We start from the raw sequence: 19,228 nt of genomic DNA, 5'->3' as shown, positions 1-19,228 counted from the left end.
GAGCACAGCCTCGCCGGTAGATACTAAGGAGTTGTACGATGAATGCTAGTCGTATGGACTGCCTAGGTAACTAATACCATGTGGCAGAACCATGATGCCACCAGCCCTGCTAATACGCCATGACCTTACAAACCGGGCGAATCGCAAAAGAAAGCGCATTTCAGAATCAACATTGAGCCGTTAATGGTTTCATGATTCTGTAAGGATGGCATGGTGCATGAAAAACTGTCCGTCGCACGCCCTGGCTGCTCGGCGCAAGGATTGAAGTGATAGTGGGATTATCACGAATTTTGAATGAGCGTTTGAATGAGCTGCACTACAAAGGGATTCGTGTTGTTTAAACCGAGCAAATTAACCCCGGATGATTGGAGGGTTGCGTAAGGGAATGGCCTGGAGCCACACCTGGTTCTGCCTCGAGGAAATACCTGTCTATAGTAAGGCGGTTTTTGGAGCACATTTAAGTGACTGGATACATCACTGATGGGTTATGGGACACTAATACCTAGGTATGTTCCAAGATTACTGACCACTTCCCCCTTATAATGCAATGCCAAGCGGGTAGAGAATGGCTGGGATTTGGTTTGCAATCTTACTATTCATGTATGTAAGCTTCCGTTAGCATGAAGAGCGCTCAGCTTTCATGCTGTCACTGGGAACAGTCCTCACGAACCGAGCCGGACTTTATATCTCAAAGACTATTTCCACTGTCTCTAATGGACCGTACAATTTGAATCGATCCCGAGGGCATATCTGTCTTGGAGTAAGCCCCTAGTCATGAAGATGGAGATCTGGGAGTGATCAGGGCAGAGAAGAACTCAAAAATAACGCTATGCAGTGCTCAATCTTGCCCAACTTTGGCGAGCGCATAGGGAATTCTTCAACTGGGCCAAACTCACAGTTCTCGAAACCGAAGAATCATGTGTACTCCCTACTTAGGTATTGTCGCCCCAAGTCTTCAGAGCCAGTACGGCAGAGGAATCGACGCGACAATTCCTTCGCTACTACGCCTGGCTCCGTGAAGAACAGCCTCGCCATTTTTTCCAAGCTGCATGGATAGGCCACATACCTAATTACGTCCGCTGACAGAGTTCGTCTCCAACTGTTCTTTCCAAGTACCCCGAGCGTTCAAGACATGTTAATTGATATCTCGGCAGGTCGCGCGTGTGTGCTCTCGCAGAGCGTTGACTAATCCGCAGAGGGTAATTCTTGCCTCTACTCCTTGCTTTCTGGGCCAGTGTAAGTCGCCCTTTCTGTTCGATCTCTGCTCAGATCAAGGGTCTTACTTCCCGGCCCAACTGGTCGTAATTCTTTCCATCCCAGATTTAAACAGCCAGGAAGGAACTACCGCCCCTGCAGCTGTACATAGAATGAATTCTGTCTGTCAACTGTTTGCCTTTTCTCTTCTTCTTGATATCGCCAACCCAGCAGCAGCAGCAGCATCAATGTGAGTTATCCATTTCCCAAATTTCTGTGCCTGTCCATCAATCCCGGACTGCAACTCTGGTCGTGTCCATCACATCGGCTGCTCGCGAGACACACTCTCCTGAGCCCACCACATCAGCACCGTGGTATTCAACACACCACGAGAAATCGATTCCCGGTCACCACAACCAAGGATCTCATCATTTCCCTGTCTGGCACGGGGCCGAATCGTGGGACACCCGACCTCAGCCCATTGCACCATAGCCAGGGCATTCAACATACCACGGGACAAAGTGTTGACGAGCAACAAGCTTTGAATGATTCCGCAGTACAATCCATGGCTTAGGCTGATATTTGCAGGGTCCCTCGCCCTTCTCGACGCCGCCTCCCTCCCCTCGCCCGCGAGGCCCTCGCTGTCGGCCGCCGCGCCCGCGCCGCCCGACACAACGCCCTCGTCTTGTCGGCAGCTCGCCGCCGTGCCCTCCTCCGCGCCCGCCGCCGTGCGGTCCGTGCGGTGTTCGCCGCCCGCACTGCCGCCGTCGACGCCGCTCGCACTGCGGGCATCGATGCGCCCTAGGATCCTCGCGCCGCCGCCCGTTGTGTGGGTGCCCTCGCCGCCCTCAAGGCGATCGACCTGGGTTGGGGGTTTTGCCCATAAATGGTACGCATACATTTCTTTCGTTGCAATCACAGTCACACAGCACATCCACGGCACAGTAGATAGGTAGATAGGCCTGAGAAGCATTCTCCAGCGAGCTTTGTGGAGGCGCCGTCAAGTGCGGTCCAGAACGCATGGTCGGGCACCTCTTCGCGGTGTTCTGGACAAGTAAGGCTTCCATCAGCATAGTCTGAAACTAAGACCCGACCACTTCTTCATTTCCTTTTTGTTCGCATCGTGATGGTGTAATGCTTCGAATGGTTTGGGGGTGGACGTTGGGCGTCTCGGCCGTGATCTTTGCTTCTCGTCCTGTACAATAACAATCAGAGTACTCGTCAAGAATTTCCTTTTGAGTGCAGAAATTGGTCACAGTTAGTAATATGTGCTTGTGGTTTTCGCATGCTCGTAGATATTTGGTGCGAGCAGATAAAATCAGAACACCCATGGCACTTGTTCTTCCAACAGTATGTCAGCTGTATTCGGTCTATTCCCAGACCCAGTGTGATATGTGCTTATGTCAAGGGAGCAAAAATATCTATGACGCTGTATTGCAGACCCAAATTTGACATGCTGAGAAACGGAGTAGGGGTTGCTGACCGAGTTATAACCATCGCTTATGATGATAATATACATGTAGGACGGATTATCGAGTGTATCGGTCAACAATACATATACTACACCAGGCTCGGGGAGCTCCCTAACTACCAGCCATGTGCTGCCTTTGCCGGATAGTTTGTTGGGCATTAGTCTTGGGCTCCTTGTGTCGAGGCTCCTAGTCTACGGCGCCGCTGGCCGATGGTCTCGCTAGCCTCGTGTGTCCGGCGTGCCTAGCGTGTCCGCAGTCTCATGCTGTCAGTCATATAAAGCCACTGTGCTCTCCGAAAATTTCAAAATCATCCACCTTTACTATCTCTCTTCTCGCGATTTTCTCACCGGCTACATCGATCAATCTATACACCTTTCTCATTATGGATTCAACGACGACACACTGGGATCATTGGCCCGCTCCGGCCCGTCTCTCTCTCCTCCAGGCCTTACTCAAGAACGGCTGCAGCCTTGCTAAACTCGCAACAGTTTCGCGAGAGTGGCAAAAGGTTATCGAGCAGCACAACTTCGCCAGAATCAAAGTAACACTGCCACGACTAGCTGATTTTGGTTTAACTCGCCGTTGCAGGTCATATATACATTATATATGGCTTTGTATAGAGCTTGAAAACTATTCTCCCCTTGGAGCTTATTCGGGTAATAGTTACTCTCTCTCACAGCAAGATCTTGGCCGTGTTACCAAAGCGATTGAGACTTTATTTACAGAGCTTGGTAAATGGGAGCCAAGTGGTAAATTACTACTTGATATCAGTATTCACTCGCCTAGCGATTCAGATCATTTACTCAAATATCTAGCCTTTGGGCCCGATATTCCTTCGAATGAGTGTTTGGGTCTACGTAACGTGGATCACCTTATGGACGACGCAGGGCACTGTTGGAATGACTGGAGTGCAGCCGGTAAAGCCGATAAACTGATCAGGAAGACCTTGAGTTCAATCTATCCCGACGATTCACCACCCAGCGCCAACGCCTTAGAACGGGAATTTGAATGGTGGGACCATTTGCCCCAGGTCCCAGCGATAACTGGTCTGCTGTTACGTCAGCAAACTCGCCGAAGGTGGCTTTTATCCACACTTGAAGAGATGCTGAACCATTTCCCTAGACTACAAGAGGTTGTCTATGAGCCGTGGAAGTTGCCAGATCATGGTTCCCAGACTGATGCCGACTTAGGTAAGATCTTATTGTTTACCATCTATTTTCTCCCTTGGATTACTAATGTTTTGGTTGATATAGACTATGAGTTCTTGTTTAACTTGCTCGCCCACAAAGATATACGGAAATTTACGATCTTCGAGAATTACAACCAATACTATTCACACCTTATCCCTGCATACAAGCATACTCGGACTTTTAACAAAGCTTTACATCAAACATCTGCTTTAATCAGTTGTAAAATGGAGCAGTTCTCGGCCTCATTTCTAGTCGACGCTAGCTTGTTTTTTGCTTCTTGCAAACCCTCCTGGACGTGGACCAACCTCACATCGCTTACTCTTACCTCGCCATTACTGGCTCCAAAAGCAGTCGCAGCCCAGACTGATCTTGTTAACATGCTTAATTCAGCAGCAGCAGTGGCTTATCAAATGCCACAGCTTAGGACTATGGAGTTGTGGAACGGACGAAAAAGCTTAGCAACTCTTTTTAAGTATCAGTCGAAGCCTCCAATTATTACCTGGCGAAGTACATGGAATTTCACCCTATTACCTCTCGTTATCCCTGCCTGGGCAGGTGTTACACATAAGCATGATACCGGAGAACTTATTGTCAGGAAGGAACTGCTGAATATCCGGCATACTGATATTAAATCCCATGGTGATGCAATCCACTATTTGAAGCTTTCACATCCGGTGGTCCGGCCTATTTCGTTGCAGCAAATCCGGACGGAGAACAAGGTTCATAGCATCTGGGAGAAAACCGGAAGGCGAAGGACCGGCAGGATGAGCTGAGAGGTAATTGATGTCAAAGGAGAAACGCAAGGATCACAGCGAGACTCGGGTCTCTAATTAGGCATCAGGGATTCAGGCATGTGGTGCTTGCCACTACGGCGCTGCCCCTTAGCCAGGGGTTATAGTGTGTATGAATACCTGATGACTACACGGCAATTGGAAAGAGTACCGCGTCACAGGTATTACACACCATGGACAACGACGGAAGAGAAAGCAACGGCTGCCCCATAAGTTCCAGCATCGACAATTCGGTTCGTTGTATGCTTACACCTCACCGACACCTACGCAACGACAAGAACCGATCGGTCCCGCGTATATCGAGCAGGCAGGGGCTGGAAAGCCAATGCCTCCAACTCAACGCTTTGAACGAGAACGCAGTCGCTCCTTGACACGCCCCGGTGGAGTCAAGCAAAACAGCCAGAAGGAGGAAGAAGACACCAGCAGTCTTTTACGAGATCTCAATTTACATTTCGAAGACCTGAGGAGAACAGTTGAAAAGCAAGAGAACCCTGAACCCAACCAGCTCGCTGCCATGGACAATTTACAGCACATTGTTGCAGGGTGCAGGGAATGCGTAGTGAGCATTTCGGCCATTCTTTTTCTCCGATAGCTATTATAAGAGCTTCGGCTTCCTCTCGTTGCTTTAGATCTTTTCTAATTAGAACAATCAACTCCCGTCTATTATTTTGAAAGACAGAATTTTGTGATTCTTCTGACCTTATGCATTATAACCTCCTTTTATTCCTCCTCGCGTTAGAGTGCCCTTTGGTATAGCACTGGGGCTTCTAGCAGAACTACACGCCACTATCTGTGTGGTGCCCGTTTTCAACATTCTGGACCATCTTAACGCATCGATGCTGGCAACCTCGGAGTCCCTTCAAAACCTAAATATTAATCTTATCGAAGATGCGGTCAAAAATGGGCAAACCGTCATGGCGAGGAACAAAATTCACCAGACTCGACCCTTGCTAGCCGAGGTAGAGTCACGGTCTACGTCGGTCACATTGGCGGTTGAGGGAAACGCTGGGGCTGCACGCCACTATTTCAATTCCGACCTATGGAGATATGGGGGACGTTCAAGCATCGTCCAGAAACCAGAATGGCATGCAGTGGACTGGGTCGAGTTGAACACCAGCCATGAGCACATTGAGGCGTGTTTCCACATAGCTAATACGGGGACCTGCCCCCGCTGGAGCTGGCATGCAGGCCAGGATAGCCTTTTCCGCATGATTCCTGAGCATATTCACATAATGGAAATCGTGTGCGGGTACCTCAATCTCGCGGCAGGGCGTGGATTAACGTCCTGGGTGGAAGGACTTTTTGATACCCCGGGGGGGTTTTGCAGCCATGTCTCATAGCGGGTGGTATTTGGGCCATTCCTTCCTCAAGTTTGCCGACGTCAACAGATACGCCGACTTGTTCGCAGAGGTTGCAGCCGCGATTATCGAGCCTGCAGATGTCGTCGAAGCACTTAGACGAGTCAATGGCTGGCGCATGTCAGTCGAGGAAGCGACTGAAGGACCTCCCACACAGGATTGTGCAACACCAGTCTTCGAGACAAATCTACCCAAAGACAGTCTTGTGAAGCTTCCCAAGGTGTGGGGCGAATGCAAGGACGGTCTATGTGTGTGTGGCGACTCCCTGATGGTGTTGGACACAACAACAGATGAGCTCGAAGTTCGGGAGCTAGCACCTGAGGAACAATAGCTTGCCATAAGCTATGTTTGGACACAAGATGATGAGAAAAGTCTACTTTCCAATATCGAGAGAGCAATTGAGGTGACTGGCATTCGTCTAGTCCCGGTGGATCGGCTCGGCATCAATCAGAGGTGCAAGCAACGCAAGGCAAAGCAGATCCCACGCATGAGCGAGGTGTACCAGGAGGGGTATGCTACCGTGGCGTTGGTTCCTGACGTTGTGGCAGAGCTTCCCAGACCACTTTCCTCACCAATGGCCATTCTACCAAGGCACAACTTTTTCAAATTGGCCGGAGTCGTCAGGTCACAGATGAAACTATGCGCGTGGCGGACCAGGTGCTGGACGTGGCAGGAGGGGTTACTAGGAAATCGCGGATACTACGTTACCCAAACAGGTGCCGCCTGCTCGCATTGTCTCCGACTGCCTGGTTTCTGTTGATGAAAGGGCAGGTGCGAGACAAATTTGCATCGCGAGCGGAAACATGGAGAGTCTGGGCGTGTACTCATTTCGATGCAACATCTCCACGTGGGACCAGAAGATATCAATTGGTGATCTGTTCGACACTGGAGACCGCGAACTCAGTAGATACTGGCTTTTGCCAGAAGTGGATACTCTAGCTTCGGCCCTCAGCCAAACGAGACGGAGAACATCATCACGTCCAGAAGACCAGGTCTACAATGTTCTGGGTATGCTCCCGAGGGGTAAAGAGCTAGAAGTGATCTGCGATCAGCCACGCAACAGCGTCCTTGCACGGGCCGCCAACGCGGGACTGGTGGGCGCTGAAATACTCCACAGCAAAAGCGTCAGCGTCCGGGATGGAGAGAGCTGGGTAGCGAACGACGACAGTTCGAAGCATATAGGGAGCATCTATGATCTAGGATACAAGCAACGCAAACCCGTGGAAATACACGACACTGGGCTGAGAACCCAATTCCACAGGCTTGAGGGCGTTGTTGGGCACTATGTGGACGGTTTCAGCTGGATGCTGAAGCTGGACGGCTGCGAGAAGGAGGAAATCAGGTGCCATTTAAATCAGGATGGCCTGGAGACTCTGGTCAAGTCCGTTGATCAGATCTTGCTACTGGAAGAAGAAACCAGACCAGGGTGCTTTTACAAAGCTGTAGTACTCGTGACCGGGACCGGTTCAGACGTGTTTCGTCTAGCTACGGAAGAGGTAGCGATAGAGCATTGGATGAAGGTGAAGACGCAAGTGGTGTCGAGGGTAGTGGGATAGTGAACTGGGCAGATTTTACGGTGCTTCATGACTGCGATCCCGCACAGAGGTTAGCTGGATAGTAGAAGGGCACGGTGGGAATATCGTTAATCCATTCATGTTTCCAATTGTGCCTCCACATCCTGGTGATTGATCTAGATACGCCACCATGCCACGCAATCAATGTAATCGCTCCAAGTCGACCTATGCACGGTGGACGCGAGCCAAATCGCGTCTATGGGAATCCATCACAACTTGTAATAGTCTCCCCGAAGATCTTGCTTCAGCTCGGACCACGCTCCCTTCCAGTCGCCGACCTGTCTGGCACTCCGCCTCCTCCTCGCGAAGGTAATGGTCCTGAACTCCACGAACCACACTACCAGCCAATACGCGCTGCCGACGATCGCGAACGCGGCCGTCACCCACTCCACCACGAGGAAGTGGACCCCGTATTTCACCTCCACGCCGAGGGCGTCGGCCAAGCCGCTGATGGTGTCCGCCTGGACGACGACCACGCCCGTTGTGATGCCGGCCGCGAGGAGCATGGAGACGTTGGCTAGTGTGGCGAAGATGAGCATAGTGAAGACGACGAACTGCCGGATGTCGATGAATAGGAGGGCCGAGCCGGCAAGCGCCAGCGTGCCGGCTATGATGCGGATGACGACGAGGGCGAAGATGACCTTGGCGGTTGATGCGACAACGGGGATGGTGGTGGCTATGGCCTGCTTCACGGCTGCGACAGGCGGGATGGAAATGTTTGCCGTGGTTCCGACGGGGATGGATGAAGGGATGGAGCTGGCGATGTTGACGATCTGTCCCAGGCCGTCCGTCTTGTCGGAGTACGAGACGCATCTCGTGGTCAAGAAGTCGCTGATCGGACTGTCTTCGTCCAGGAACTTTCCCTGGCAGATCTTGGTAACATAGAAGTTGTAGATATCGCTTCTCGGCTGCATCTGCGTGAGGTTCAATATCGCTGAGGGCACGGCGGATGCTGTTTGAGATGACATTGCGCTGTTGCCATTGCTAGTTGGGGTTGGCAACACTGGAGTTGGCAACGTTGGAGTTGGCAGCGCCGGATTTGGCAATTCCGGCGGCTGGAGACATGCTGAGAGATTCCCTAGCAAACACTGAAGTGGATTGTCTTCTGCCGAGCCGGAGAGGTCATCTCTACTGGATAAAGCGGCACGAGCATCTGACGACGTGTTCGCAGGTGTTATCCGTATGAGGCCCTGGCCAATTCTGGACACATTGACCTGTTGGTCGCCAACATCATAGGTACGTTAGCCTGTACCTCGACGAGGTCTTTTGAGGGGACTTTAACAGGTGACGTACGGATAGCCAAAAGTTGTCTTTCGCAGTTGCAGGTGTCGTCCCTGCGGCCAGTAATACAGTGCTGAGAGCAACAACGACAGTCGACGCAATCACCGGGACCAGAGCCGACCATCGTATCGCCATCGTCACAAATACTATTAGAGCAACGGCGCGCATTTCAAAAAGCAGAAATGTGATATTGAAGAAACACATATGATATACGCCCCGGGGGGCTCTAATGACTCTTGGATTGACCTAGGGGTCCTGGGCAGGGATGTAACCTCGTGAGGTCTCAAAAAATTGCCGCATCGGGCCGCTCCCTAAAACTCATCAATGCGATAGCCCAGCCGCAGAACCAAACCAGGCTAGGCACAGCTGGCTCTTGACCCAAAAACGCCCCGAATACGATTTCTCCACGTCACTGCATTGCACAATTGTTGTCGGGGTCCATGTACTGTGGGTCTGATCTGCAAAGTGCGACCCGTGAAGCCAGAATCGAAGGAATAGAAATTCAAGCACAACGCCAACAATTGGAAGATGCTAGGTGACAACTGAAACTTGTCAGGTGGAGTGGGCTTTTCCAAGCAGCTGGGTTCATGTTTGAAGGAAATGTCATTTTCTTCTCGGATGTTGACAGGCTTTGATAATCTGTACAGCAATCTCGATTTCAGATGGAGCAGCTCGATTTATTTCTCGTCTTAGACCGCCAAGCAAATGTTGACAGATCTTCGGGGGTCCTTGATAATGTAGTGGAGCCATACGATGGGTTCTCAAGCTTCTTCTTTCTTGCAACATTTCTGCAGTATTGACCATTGCCTCTGTATCGCTCTGGACAAAGGTCATTTGCTCAGTGCGACTGACAGGAGCTGCATAGCATTGTAATAAAATGTCGTTAGCAATCTTGGCCAACCGAGGTTAGATACAGACTGATCCAGGCGTTCTTGACATTACGCTCGATCTGGTTGAGGATGTTGACCTTCATCGGTAATCGCCTCATTACAAACCTATTGTTGCCCTTTGAACGGTTCCACGCGTGCCAAGTTAATTCGTAAAGCAGCCCCGGCCAGATGGATCCTGTCCAGCCACTTGATTAGCTTGCCTGCCGTTGTTCCAGAACGTGGTGGCATTGCACATCGGTGCGAGGTAAAATCCCGACTCACCAGACCAAACGGAAGCGGCCGAGTGTCAGAAGATCCGAGCTAGATCAAGGCTGGATGCGTCTCGCTTCCCCCTGCCACGTGCAGGTCATCTTTGCGCCGGCCGGTTACGCGCCGGGCTTTTTGCGGAGCTCGGTTCCGGCCGCTGGCCAATAACTTTGCTGACTAGGGCTTTTGGGCTGCCGCACTTCACACCACCACTTGAGCTGTTGTAGGATCTGTAACGAGAGACTGGCCGAAGCAACGTTGTCAACAGGTTGTATCACCCGTCAGAACGGAAAGACATGCCGTCGCGAGTGGCCCGGGGGAGTGGCAGATGGCTAGATCTGGGGAAGTGATCATGCACACCCATTCGTCGGTAAACCTGTCAGACAGCTGGGTGTGCCACCCTGCGACACCCAATCGACAACATCTCGCCTCTCATTGATGGCTCAGTTTAATCATTTCGATTTGGTACCGTGTCAAGCACATGCCAATCAGGTTCGAAAGCATTCGAGAAGGTTTGACCCGCAATGTCGGTTACCGGAAGCGCAGCTGACACCCCTGCAGCAATGACCTCCACGAGGCGTCGATAGACGTAATTCCTGAGACAATATACATCGAAAAAGACCGAGGCAATATGTATGTTTACGTTTCTCCCATTGGCAAGAGAAAGCTTTCATCATCACAAGCTTGGAAGGCCAGCCAGCCCTTCCTCAGGCAAGGGATCCTCGAATGGCAGAACGATTCCGGCAACCTGCCACAATGTAAGCAGTCATGGAGTCGTCATGTGGCGCAGAAAAATGGTCCCCAGACTCGAACCTTCTTGAAGTTGCAACTAAGCCTAATTTAGAAGGATTTTGCTCTCGCAGTCAGAGTGACTTAGCATTGGGATGTGAATCAAGCTGATCCTTCAAACCTGGGAGGGGGCATTCAAGCTAGGAGCCAGACCCTACGTGCAGCAGCAGTAAGCACTTTTGATATTTTACGCTTGCTTCCGATGGATCTCCCCATTGCCGACTGTCGAGGTACCGCTTATTTAATCATGGAGCGATGATTCAGTCACAATGTGTACCAGCCCATCCTCTGGCCGCTGTTCGGATCCATGACACCTTTAGATCCGAGTGACACAGGCGTAGCAGTAGGTCATATGTGGCACACCTACCTTTGATCATTTGTTCAAGCCTAAACACGTTCGAACCCTCACTGTCCCCGTTGGGGTAGTCTCCTACTATGTCATGGAAGGATCGTGACAACGGCAGTCGCACTCCAGTGAACACATGGATCCGATCTTGTTTCATAGCGCCCAACCGCATGATTAATCTGTCTTCTGATTCTTTGCACGGGCTTTGGCAAAGTTGAGGGTTTCAGAGGGCAAGGAAACAAGCTGTATGTTGCTCATGTGGTAACAATGGGCCTGAACCTAGGCTATGCAACCCGTGAGCATGTCGCGGAAACTGTAGGCGCGGCTAGAGTACGTTGAATCAGATAGAACTGTATGGTTATCCACGTGCACTGCATAGTGTTGGTCAGTGAATAATGGCATTCACTGGCGCTTCCAGTCACCGCCCACTCTGACGAGTACTTATAGCGTAGATTGCAGGCCATTTGGCTTCTTCTTTTCTGTCCTCTTCAGTAGCCACAATCCGGATTGCTATACCTGATTGCCCAGTTACCTATACACATTCGGCTCAGAACTGACCGTGGATCCGTTGCGCAACGTTGTCATCCCATGAGACAGCATTGAGGGTACCAGAAGGTAGCGGGATCATCGCTATGGCGTCCTTACTCAAATTCATTGCAGTCATTCTGCTCTCCGTTGTATCCCCGGTCCTGTCTAGACCCAGCTATGAGATTGCAGAAAGACAGACGACCGACAGGCTCGTGTTCTGTCACTTCATGGTGGGTCTCTTGAGATCCAATCCTGGTCTCGTCCTTACCTCGATATTTGGCTTTCCCAAGACTAAGCAGAGTGACAGATCGGCATCGTCTCTGATCGTACTGGCCCAGCAGACTATGATGCGGACATGCAACGGGCCAAAGCGCTCGGCATCGACGCTTTTGCCCTCAACATCGGCGTTGACCCGTACACCGACCAGCAGCTGGGCTTCGCCTACCAGTCTGCCGCCAACAACGGCATGAAGGCTTTCATCTCGTTTGACTTCAACTGGTACCACATAAATCAGGGCACTCAGGTCGGGCAGAAGATCGCCCAGTATGCCAACACTTATCCTACGTCCCAGCTCTACGTGGACGGCAAGATCTTCGCATCGAGCTTTGCTGGAGATGGAGTTGATGTGAACGCAATCCGCACCGCTGCAGGGGCACCGATATTCTGGGCCCCGAACTTTCACCCTGAGCAAGGTACCAACTTTAGTACCGTCGATGGTGCTCTGAATTGGATGGTACGTTCTCTCACGCTTGCGTGGGAGCTGAGAAGCTGACTCACAGCGTCTAGGCCTGGCCGAATAACGGCAACAACAAAGCTCCTAGGCCAGGTCATAATGTTACAGTGGAAGAGGGTGATCAGGCATACATTACAGCACTTGCCGGAAAGCCTTATATTGCTCGTATGTGACTTTGGCTCCCCCTCTGACTTTTGACACATTCTAATTCAGAATCAGCCGTCTCTCCATGGTTCAGCACCCATTTTGGACCGGTAAGTGAAAGATATCCTGACTCACCACTCTAGGAGTGTAAACTTGTTCTTGAACTGACCCAGGGGCTTCTTTCGTTACAGGAAGTACCGTATAGCAAGAACTGGGTTTTCCCTGGAGACCTGCTTTGGTTCGAGCGATGGAACGAGATCCTGTCCCTTGCGCCACGCTTCCTTGAGATTATCACATGGAATGACTACGGGGAGAGCCACTATATCGGACCGCTGGCCTCGAAGCACACGGATGACGGAAACTCCAAATGGACCAACGATATGCGAGTGAACCCCCATAGAGACTTCCAAGCGATGCCAAGCTAACATCTTCACCACTCAGGCCTCATGGGGGCTGGATGGACATGGCGAAGCCTTTCATCTCAGCTTACAAGGCCGGCGCGAGCTCCGCAGCGTCCTATGTCTCATCTGATCAGCTAATCTACTGGTACCGGCCAACTCTCAGGAGCATCAACTGCGATGCCACAGACACTACAATGGTCCAAGCAGACAACAGCTCAGGAAACTACTTCATGGGTCGCCCAGACGGCTACGAGACGCTCGCCGATGCCGTCTTCGTTGTGTCAATGCTCAAGACGGCGGGGACCGTGACAGTCGCATCCGGCAACAATGTGCAGTCGTTCAATGCACCCGCTGGCATCTCGGCCTACCAAGTAGATATGCAAGTAGGAAAGCAGCAATTCTTCCTGGCGCGGAACGGCCAGACGATCATGAGCTCTGTGAGCCTGAAGAACATCACGGACGTCTGCCCGTGCGGCATCTACAACTTCAACGTCTACGTCGGGACCGTGCCGGACGAGCCTTCTGATCCGCTGGGGCCTGATGCTCTGGCCTCGTTGACGGCTGGTCTGCATGTCACCACCTGCTCTGCTACGCCATCGCTTGGCACCTCGCCAGTGACGCCGACGACGATTCCGCCAACGACCTCTGTCACGACAACGACATCAACCACAACGTCTAGTACCAGCCCAACTAAGACCACCACCAGCAGCACCAGCAGCACCAGCAGCAGCACCAGCACCACGAGCACTGTATGAGCCTTCCACAAGCACAATTCTCTACCTACAAATGGGTACTGACTCTCACGGATGACAGACCAGCACCACGTCCTCCACATCCACCACAACCACGACTAGTTCTGCGACCCCAAGCCCAACAGGGGTTTGCAATGCAGGCACCGGGCCAGGGAACTACGTCGGTCTCTGCAGCTTCTGCTGCAACTTTGGGTACTGCCCACCGGGGCCATGTACGTGTACGTCTTACGGGGCTCAGGTTCAACCGCCGCCGGAGACGGGCACAGTGGGATTGCCGCTGCCGTCGGAGGACGACAGCTATCTGGGTTTGTGCAGCTACGCTTGCAATCATGGGTATTGCCCGCCGACGGCTTGTCGGGTGGCATAGTGGTTCAAGCGCCAGGGGATTATTCTGGATCGTCTTCCTGCATTTGAAGGTCATCCTAGGAGAGGTTGATACCTGGAAACTCATGGTGGTCGTTAGCTGCACATAGGGGTTATCTCTTCGGGCTGGAGAATAGTATACACAAATCCAAGTTCTTGACACTTTCCGATCCATGAGACAACACATATCAATGGCCTCGAGTAAGAGTTGTTTGATTCGTTTTAACACTTTCAGTAGATTACAAACCGTCCACAACTTTTGCCTTTTCCTCTCCAGCTCCAGGCCGTCGTGGTCCTCCTATAGCCTTAGGATCGTTGCTAAGGAAGGCTTCCTATGGCTTCTTGTGGTCACTACCAAGGGCTTCTGAGTCTTGATTATGCCTTCAACCGAAGTGTGGCCCAGCTACTGAACTGCTGTGGTGAGATCTCGTCCTGCGTGGAACACAACTACACCCGCGATGCTCAGGTGACCCCGCCGCAGTATGTGGGCTGGCGAAATGGGAAACTGCACTCGCATGCAGGCTGCGAACCAGTCTAATCTGGATGTGTTGCTCTGGTCACCGGCTCATAAAAGACTTGGGCAACATGTTGCGTGGTGCTTTTCTTTTCGGATTTTCTGCACTGTCTTGATGCAGTCAGAATTCTCAAGTGCTACTGTATATCGGTGAGTTGGCAGTTCGTCGCCGAGCCCATGACGGCAGTGGGGCTAGGTGTTGATCCGCCCATGGCCCAGTATGGTCGAACATCAAGCCCCTGAGGCGGCTGCTGCGTTAGCCAGGCACATTTGGATCAGGCTCTTAACCCCAGCCCGCAAGGATGCTCTCAATCTTTCTCTAGGCCTCCTTCTAGGCTGATGCAGGCCGGGACATCTGGTCCAGTGTGGGGCCTGTGCAATTTGGAGACTGAATCCTTCACGTTTTGGCGGTGCTCCCTCATGCTACAGAGGGAGACGGTAAACAGCTATAAATACTTGGGTACCCTTCGAGAATGGCGCTGCACTAGCTCTAAGATTTTCCGCAAGTAAGCAGTCCGCACATGCACCTGTGCTACTTCTTAGCTCAACGACTTTAGGAGCTCTTCCCCGACGTAACCAATTTTTACGAGAGTAATTGGAATATTTGTCTACCAGCATTACAGCCATTGACACCTATTTTGCGGCATCAAAGCACCCCGTTTTAAAAGACTCAAAAGTATCCTGCCGCAAGTGCAATTTTCCTTGGTATTCGAAGTGTTCGGCAACAGAATATGAGCTGCCCATTATGTTCGAATTTCCGTCCAGAAGAAGTCAAGGACATGGCCCCGGGAACCAAAGCACGAGTGGTGCGACTGATTCCCGTCAAGGACATGCGATCATCTGACTGTGACGAGTGTCGGTTGATGTGGGAAGCCCTCCGCCGTTTTCAGTCAACATTCGACGACCAGAGCCTCGTCCACGTTGAGATGGCTCTAAATGGACCAATACTGGTCAGGTATCAGGGTCTGGACAGGTTGACAGTCGAGCTTTTCGTTCGTCACTCAGACGGAAGCAACGACTCTAGTGACCAACTTATCGGCTCTGTGACAGAGGTTTCGCCCTTCTCCGGTTCCGAAGCATGCCACTCCCTGGCTGCCTCTTGGCTCAAAGACTGCATCGAGAACCATCCGACCTGTGGGCCTTCTGGTCTAGTACCGCTGCCTACTAGGGTTATCGATGTCGGTTATACGGATGCCAGCGAGCCACGTCTTGTCGAGTCCAAGGGTCTGCACGACAAGTACGTGGCTCTCAGTTACTGCTGGGGAAACCCCAAGGTGCACCCGCCGATGAAAACGCTAAAGACAAACTACGATGACCACAAACGATGCATCAAGTACTCTTCAATGCCGAGGACCATACAAGACGCAGTCACAATCTGTCGAAAGTTGGGAGTCCAGTATCTCTGGGTGGACGCGCTTTGTATAATCCAGGAGGACGAGCAGGATTGGATCCAAGAGTCCGTCAAAATGTGCTCGGTTTACTCCAACTCAATCTGCACAATTTCTGCTGCTCATGCAGAGGGCGTGAGTGGCGGCATGTTCTCGGAGCAACTCTTTGCGTCCCACACGCACGAACTGAATCTCCGAGGGCGCCCGGTCTACACGAGAAGGTTCCTCGCAACGTACCACGAACACTCTGACTTTGGCAACATCTTCCACTGCCCATCGACAACAAGCATGTTCGAACCTTCGGCTCGGATGACGGAGCCCATCGCCGACCGTGGCTGGACGCTGCAGGAATCCATCCTGTCGAACCGTCTCCTCCATTATACGACCGACGAGTTGATGTGGGATTGTAACGAGACCCGACGGTGCGAGTGTGGTAGTTCTATTGGGCCTACCGATATCTCTGAAAATTACAATGCATTGTTGCGCCGCCCGGACATCCCTGTAAGCGACGTTGAAGAATGGCGCATCTGGATGTTGTGGCAAGGGTTCGTGGAAACATTCTCACTGCGCAGACTCTCTTGTGAGCGCGACAAGCTTCCCGCCTTGGCCGGCCTTGCAGAACAGTACGTCACGCATCTTCAGCAGCGCTTTGGTAGAAAGCCCGTCTACCTTGCAGGACTCTGGGATGTCTTTTTGTTGAGGCAGCTTTGTTGGAGCGTTCAATACTCCAGGATGAGCTGGCGCCCAGATGGCCATTATAGGCCCAGGCGTCCGGAGGTCTGGAGGGCACCCACCTGGTCTTGGTGCTCGGTTGAGGCGCCTATCAAGATAATCGAGGCCCGAGTGTTTGAGACCTCGGCTGAGGTCGTCGAAGCAGTGACCGAGCCCACATACCCAGACCTGTACCCCTTCGGCCCAGTGAAGTCAGGAAGACTGGTTTTACGGGGAAAGGTCATCAAGGATCTCCAGGTTGAGCACGCGGGAACTGATCTCGTATTGGAGGGGCCTACGACGAACAACAACAACAACCTTCTCACCTTCAGATTATTAGATGAACAGGGGAACTCATTGCATTTTCTGTGTGATGACCCATCATCAATTCCTTATGGCTGCAGTCCAGGCTATTTATGTATCCTTATTGGGCACAGGATCTATGGGCGTTTCTCGAGGGAACCTTGCTTTCTGGTACTGAAGTCATCGACCAAGGACACAGACTGCTATGAAAGGATTGGGTTGGCAGATTCTAGGGCGCTTCCGGTTGATCTCATGGAGACTTGGGACGCCAGCTGGGCAGAAAACTCCTGCGAGGCACAGGAGATGGTCCTCACTATTCTCTAAGAGGATTATTGGAAGTGGCTTGTTGCCTCCTGCGACAAAGTAGATTTCATAATTCAACTCATATAAGATAACCAGTTGTCAGTCCAGAAACAACGGGCTACTTGACAGATATTGGAATTGAAAATGTTTGTTATTTTGGTTTCCAATATCCATTCTGAAAAGCCTGGCTAATTCCACTTCCGCGCTGCTATTTCACACCTCCTGCCAAAATGAACGACTACATCAAATTGTTAAGAAACATGCCGATTCATTCTCACGTACCATTATAGCAGCACCGGAGACGGTAATGAGAAGTCATAACGCATCCCAATATCATTTTCACCGGCTCTCCCGTTTCCATATCCCGGCTAAGACATTTTCACTGACCTGACGTCTTGCAAACAGCATCTGACGCCAATGAATAAGCGACAAACTCCCAATCAAGTCGAAATGTTGATCCTAACTACAATCCCCCCCCCCATGCTATTTAACGTAGTGACGGTGAGATAGCTAGGCGACAAAGCTAACAGAGTGCCGAGCTTAATAGCCCGCTAAGACCTCTTATCAAAAAGACTGATGCGTTAAATTTCGAGAGTCGCTGGACGCAAAGACCTTGATGCTATAAGAGATTCGGAAAAAGTAATCAAAGAAGTAATTAAGGTGTTGTTAAAAAAAGTCTTTATGTAATACAGAGGCCTAAAATGTTCATCAGAAGCTATCATCTTTTGTATTCAGCTTTTGAGTGGATCGGGAGGGCTTTCGGGCCGGTAGGGCATAGAACCTGGAATCCTTCGAGCCATCTCAATCCCCCGCCCTCTCCCCGGCCTGCTTTGATTTGAATACTTGTGAACCTACACTAAATGAGATCCTGATTCTTACTCTACATTGACTTCCAGCCGCTGGATCTCAGTTACCGAGTCACACGTGTACAGATCTCAAGTCAACTTGCCGCTGACCATGTTTTCCAACATCCCCCCAAGTGCAATCACTACCACCCCGGACGGCGTGGCACCAATGGAGATGCTCGCCAAGCGTCCCGGGCGGCGCGGCCTGCATATCGTGGACTACAACCCCTCCTGGGCAAACGACTTCTCCGACCTCGAGTCCCGAATCCGCTCGGCTCTCGGCTCAGCCGCACTCAACATCCACCACGTCGGGTCCACCAGCGTCCCGGGGCTCTCGGCGCGGTCCGTGATCGACGTCGACCTCGTGGTCGCCGACCCCGCCGACGAGGCCTCGTACGTGCCGGCGCTGGAGGCAGCCGGTTTCACGCTGTACTTCCGGCAGCCGGCTTACTACGGTCACCGCTTCCTCGGGTGCCAGACGCCTGATACAAATATCCACGTCTACGGCCCGGATTGTCCTGATGTCGCGCGCCACTTGATCCTCAGGGAATGGTTGAGTGAGCATCCGGAGGACAGGGACAAGTATGCGGCAGTGAAGAGGGAGGTCGCGGTTGTGGCGGAGGAGAAGGGCGAGACGGGCAATCAATACGGCAAGAGGAAGGAGTGGGTTATCCGGGAAATCATGGACAGGGCGTTTAGAGAGAATGGGCTGTTGCCGGATGGTAGTGGTACGAGGTCGGAACAAGGTCATTAGAGCGTGATTGTTAGACTTATCGTTGTTCAACGCAAGATGATCTAGAATGCACGAATAATATGTTTCGCTGCACTTCGAGATGCTGTCTGATCCTTTACGTTTGTGGTCGAGCTTTACGTTCGTCGTTTATTTTATAGCCTACGCCTCGCTTGGGTATCTAATAATCAGTATACATACGCACACATACAGTACCAAAGAAAGATGATCAGAAACAATGCGCCACCATTTCTTCAAACTCCTAGCATGTGTCAATTTCCCATTCCAATGACTACAGAATACGTCTTGCATCAACAAAGTCAGATCTACTTGTTCCCTGCTCTTACCATATCTCTAAGCCTGGACCCAGCCTCCTTCGCCT

At 51.6% G+C, this 19,228-nt stretch overlaps 7 protein-coding genes across 7 annotated transcripts; 5 read left to right on the top strand and 2 right to left on the bottom strand.

Moving 5' to 3' along the window:
- Window positions 1-1,622: 1,622 nt before the first annotated feature.
- INS49_005602 (uncharacterized protein) lies at window positions 1,623-2,095 on the bottom strand (the record flags this gene model as incomplete). The annotated part of the gene is made up of 2 exons (XM_043166381.1): window positions 1,623-1,630; window positions 1,705-2,095. The coding sequence occupies 2 exons, from the start codon at window positions 2,093-2,095 to the stop codon at window positions 1,623-1,625; spliced, it is 399 nt and encodes a 132-aa protein (XP_043016942.1).
- A 3,881-nt stretch (window positions 2,096-5,976) lies between these two features.
- INS49_005601 (uncharacterized protein) lies at window positions 5,977-7,505 on the top strand (the record flags this gene model as incomplete). Its single annotated transcript, XM_043166380.1, has 5 exons — window positions 5,977-6,253; window positions 6,428-6,515; window positions 6,554-6,662; window positions 6,722-7,431; window positions 7,502-7,505. The coding sequence occupies 5 exons, from the start codon at window positions 5,977-5,979 to the stop codon at window positions 7,503-7,505; spliced, it is 1,188 nt and encodes a 395-aa protein (XP_043016941.1).
- Window positions 7,506-7,788: 283 nt separating this feature from the next.
- On the bottom strand, window positions 7,789-8,547 carry INS49_005600 (uncharacterized protein; the record flags this gene model as incomplete). The annotated part of the gene is made up of 1 exon (XM_043166379.1): window positions 7,789-8,547. One exon carries the CDS (start codon window positions 8,545-8,547, stop codon window positions 7,789-7,791), a length of 759 nt encoding a protein of 252 aa, XP_043016940.1.
- Window positions 8,548-11,398: 2,851 nt separating this feature from the next.
- Window positions 11,399-12,961, top strand: INS49_005599 (uncharacterized protein; the record flags this gene model as incomplete). Its single annotated transcript, XM_043166378.1, has 5 exons — window positions 11,399-11,461; window positions 11,967-12,392; window positions 12,446-12,557; window positions 12,612-12,646; window positions 12,728-12,961. The coding sequence occupies 5 exons, from the start codon at window positions 11,399-11,401 to the stop codon at window positions 12,959-12,961; spliced, it is 870 nt and encodes a 289-aa protein (XP_043016939.1).
- Window positions 12,962-12,999: 38 nt separating this feature from the next.
- On the top strand, window positions 13,000-13,692 carry INS49_005598 (uncharacterized protein; the record flags this gene model as incomplete). The annotated part of the gene is made up of 1 exon (XM_043166377.1): window positions 13,000-13,692. The coding sequence occupies one exon, from the start codon at window positions 13,000-13,002 to the stop codon at window positions 13,690-13,692; it is 693 nt and encodes a 230-aa protein (XP_043016938.1).
- A 1,605-nt stretch (window positions 13,693-15,297) lies between these two features.
- Window positions 15,298-17,292, top strand: INS49_005597 (uncharacterized protein; the record flags this gene model as incomplete). The annotated part of the gene is made up of 1 exon (XM_043166376.1): window positions 15,298-17,292. The coding sequence occupies one exon, from the start codon at window positions 15,298-15,300 to the stop codon at window positions 17,290-17,292; it is 1,995 nt and encodes a 664-aa protein (XP_043016937.1).
- Window positions 17,293-18,228: 936 nt separating this feature from the next.
- On the top strand, window positions 18,229-18,870 carry INS49_005596 (uncharacterized protein; the record flags this gene model as incomplete). The annotated part of the gene is made up of 1 exon (XM_043166375.1): window positions 18,229-18,870. One exon carries the CDS (start codon window positions 18,229-18,231, stop codon window positions 18,868-18,870), a length of 642 nt encoding a protein of 213 aa, XP_043016936.1.
- Window positions 18,871-19,228: the final 358 nt, after the last annotated feature.

Source organism: Diaporthe citri, assembly GCF_014595645.1.
Source record: "Diaporthe citri strain NFHF-8-4 chromosome Unknown scaffold_19, whole genome shotgun sequence".
NCBI classification, from domain to species: Eukaryota; Fungi; Ascomycota; class Sordariomycetes; order Diaporthales; family Diaporthaceae; genus Diaporthe; species Diaporthe citri.
The sequence above is the reverse complement of the archived record's forward strand: the minus strand, read 5'-3'. Positions and strand labels throughout refer to the sequence as shown.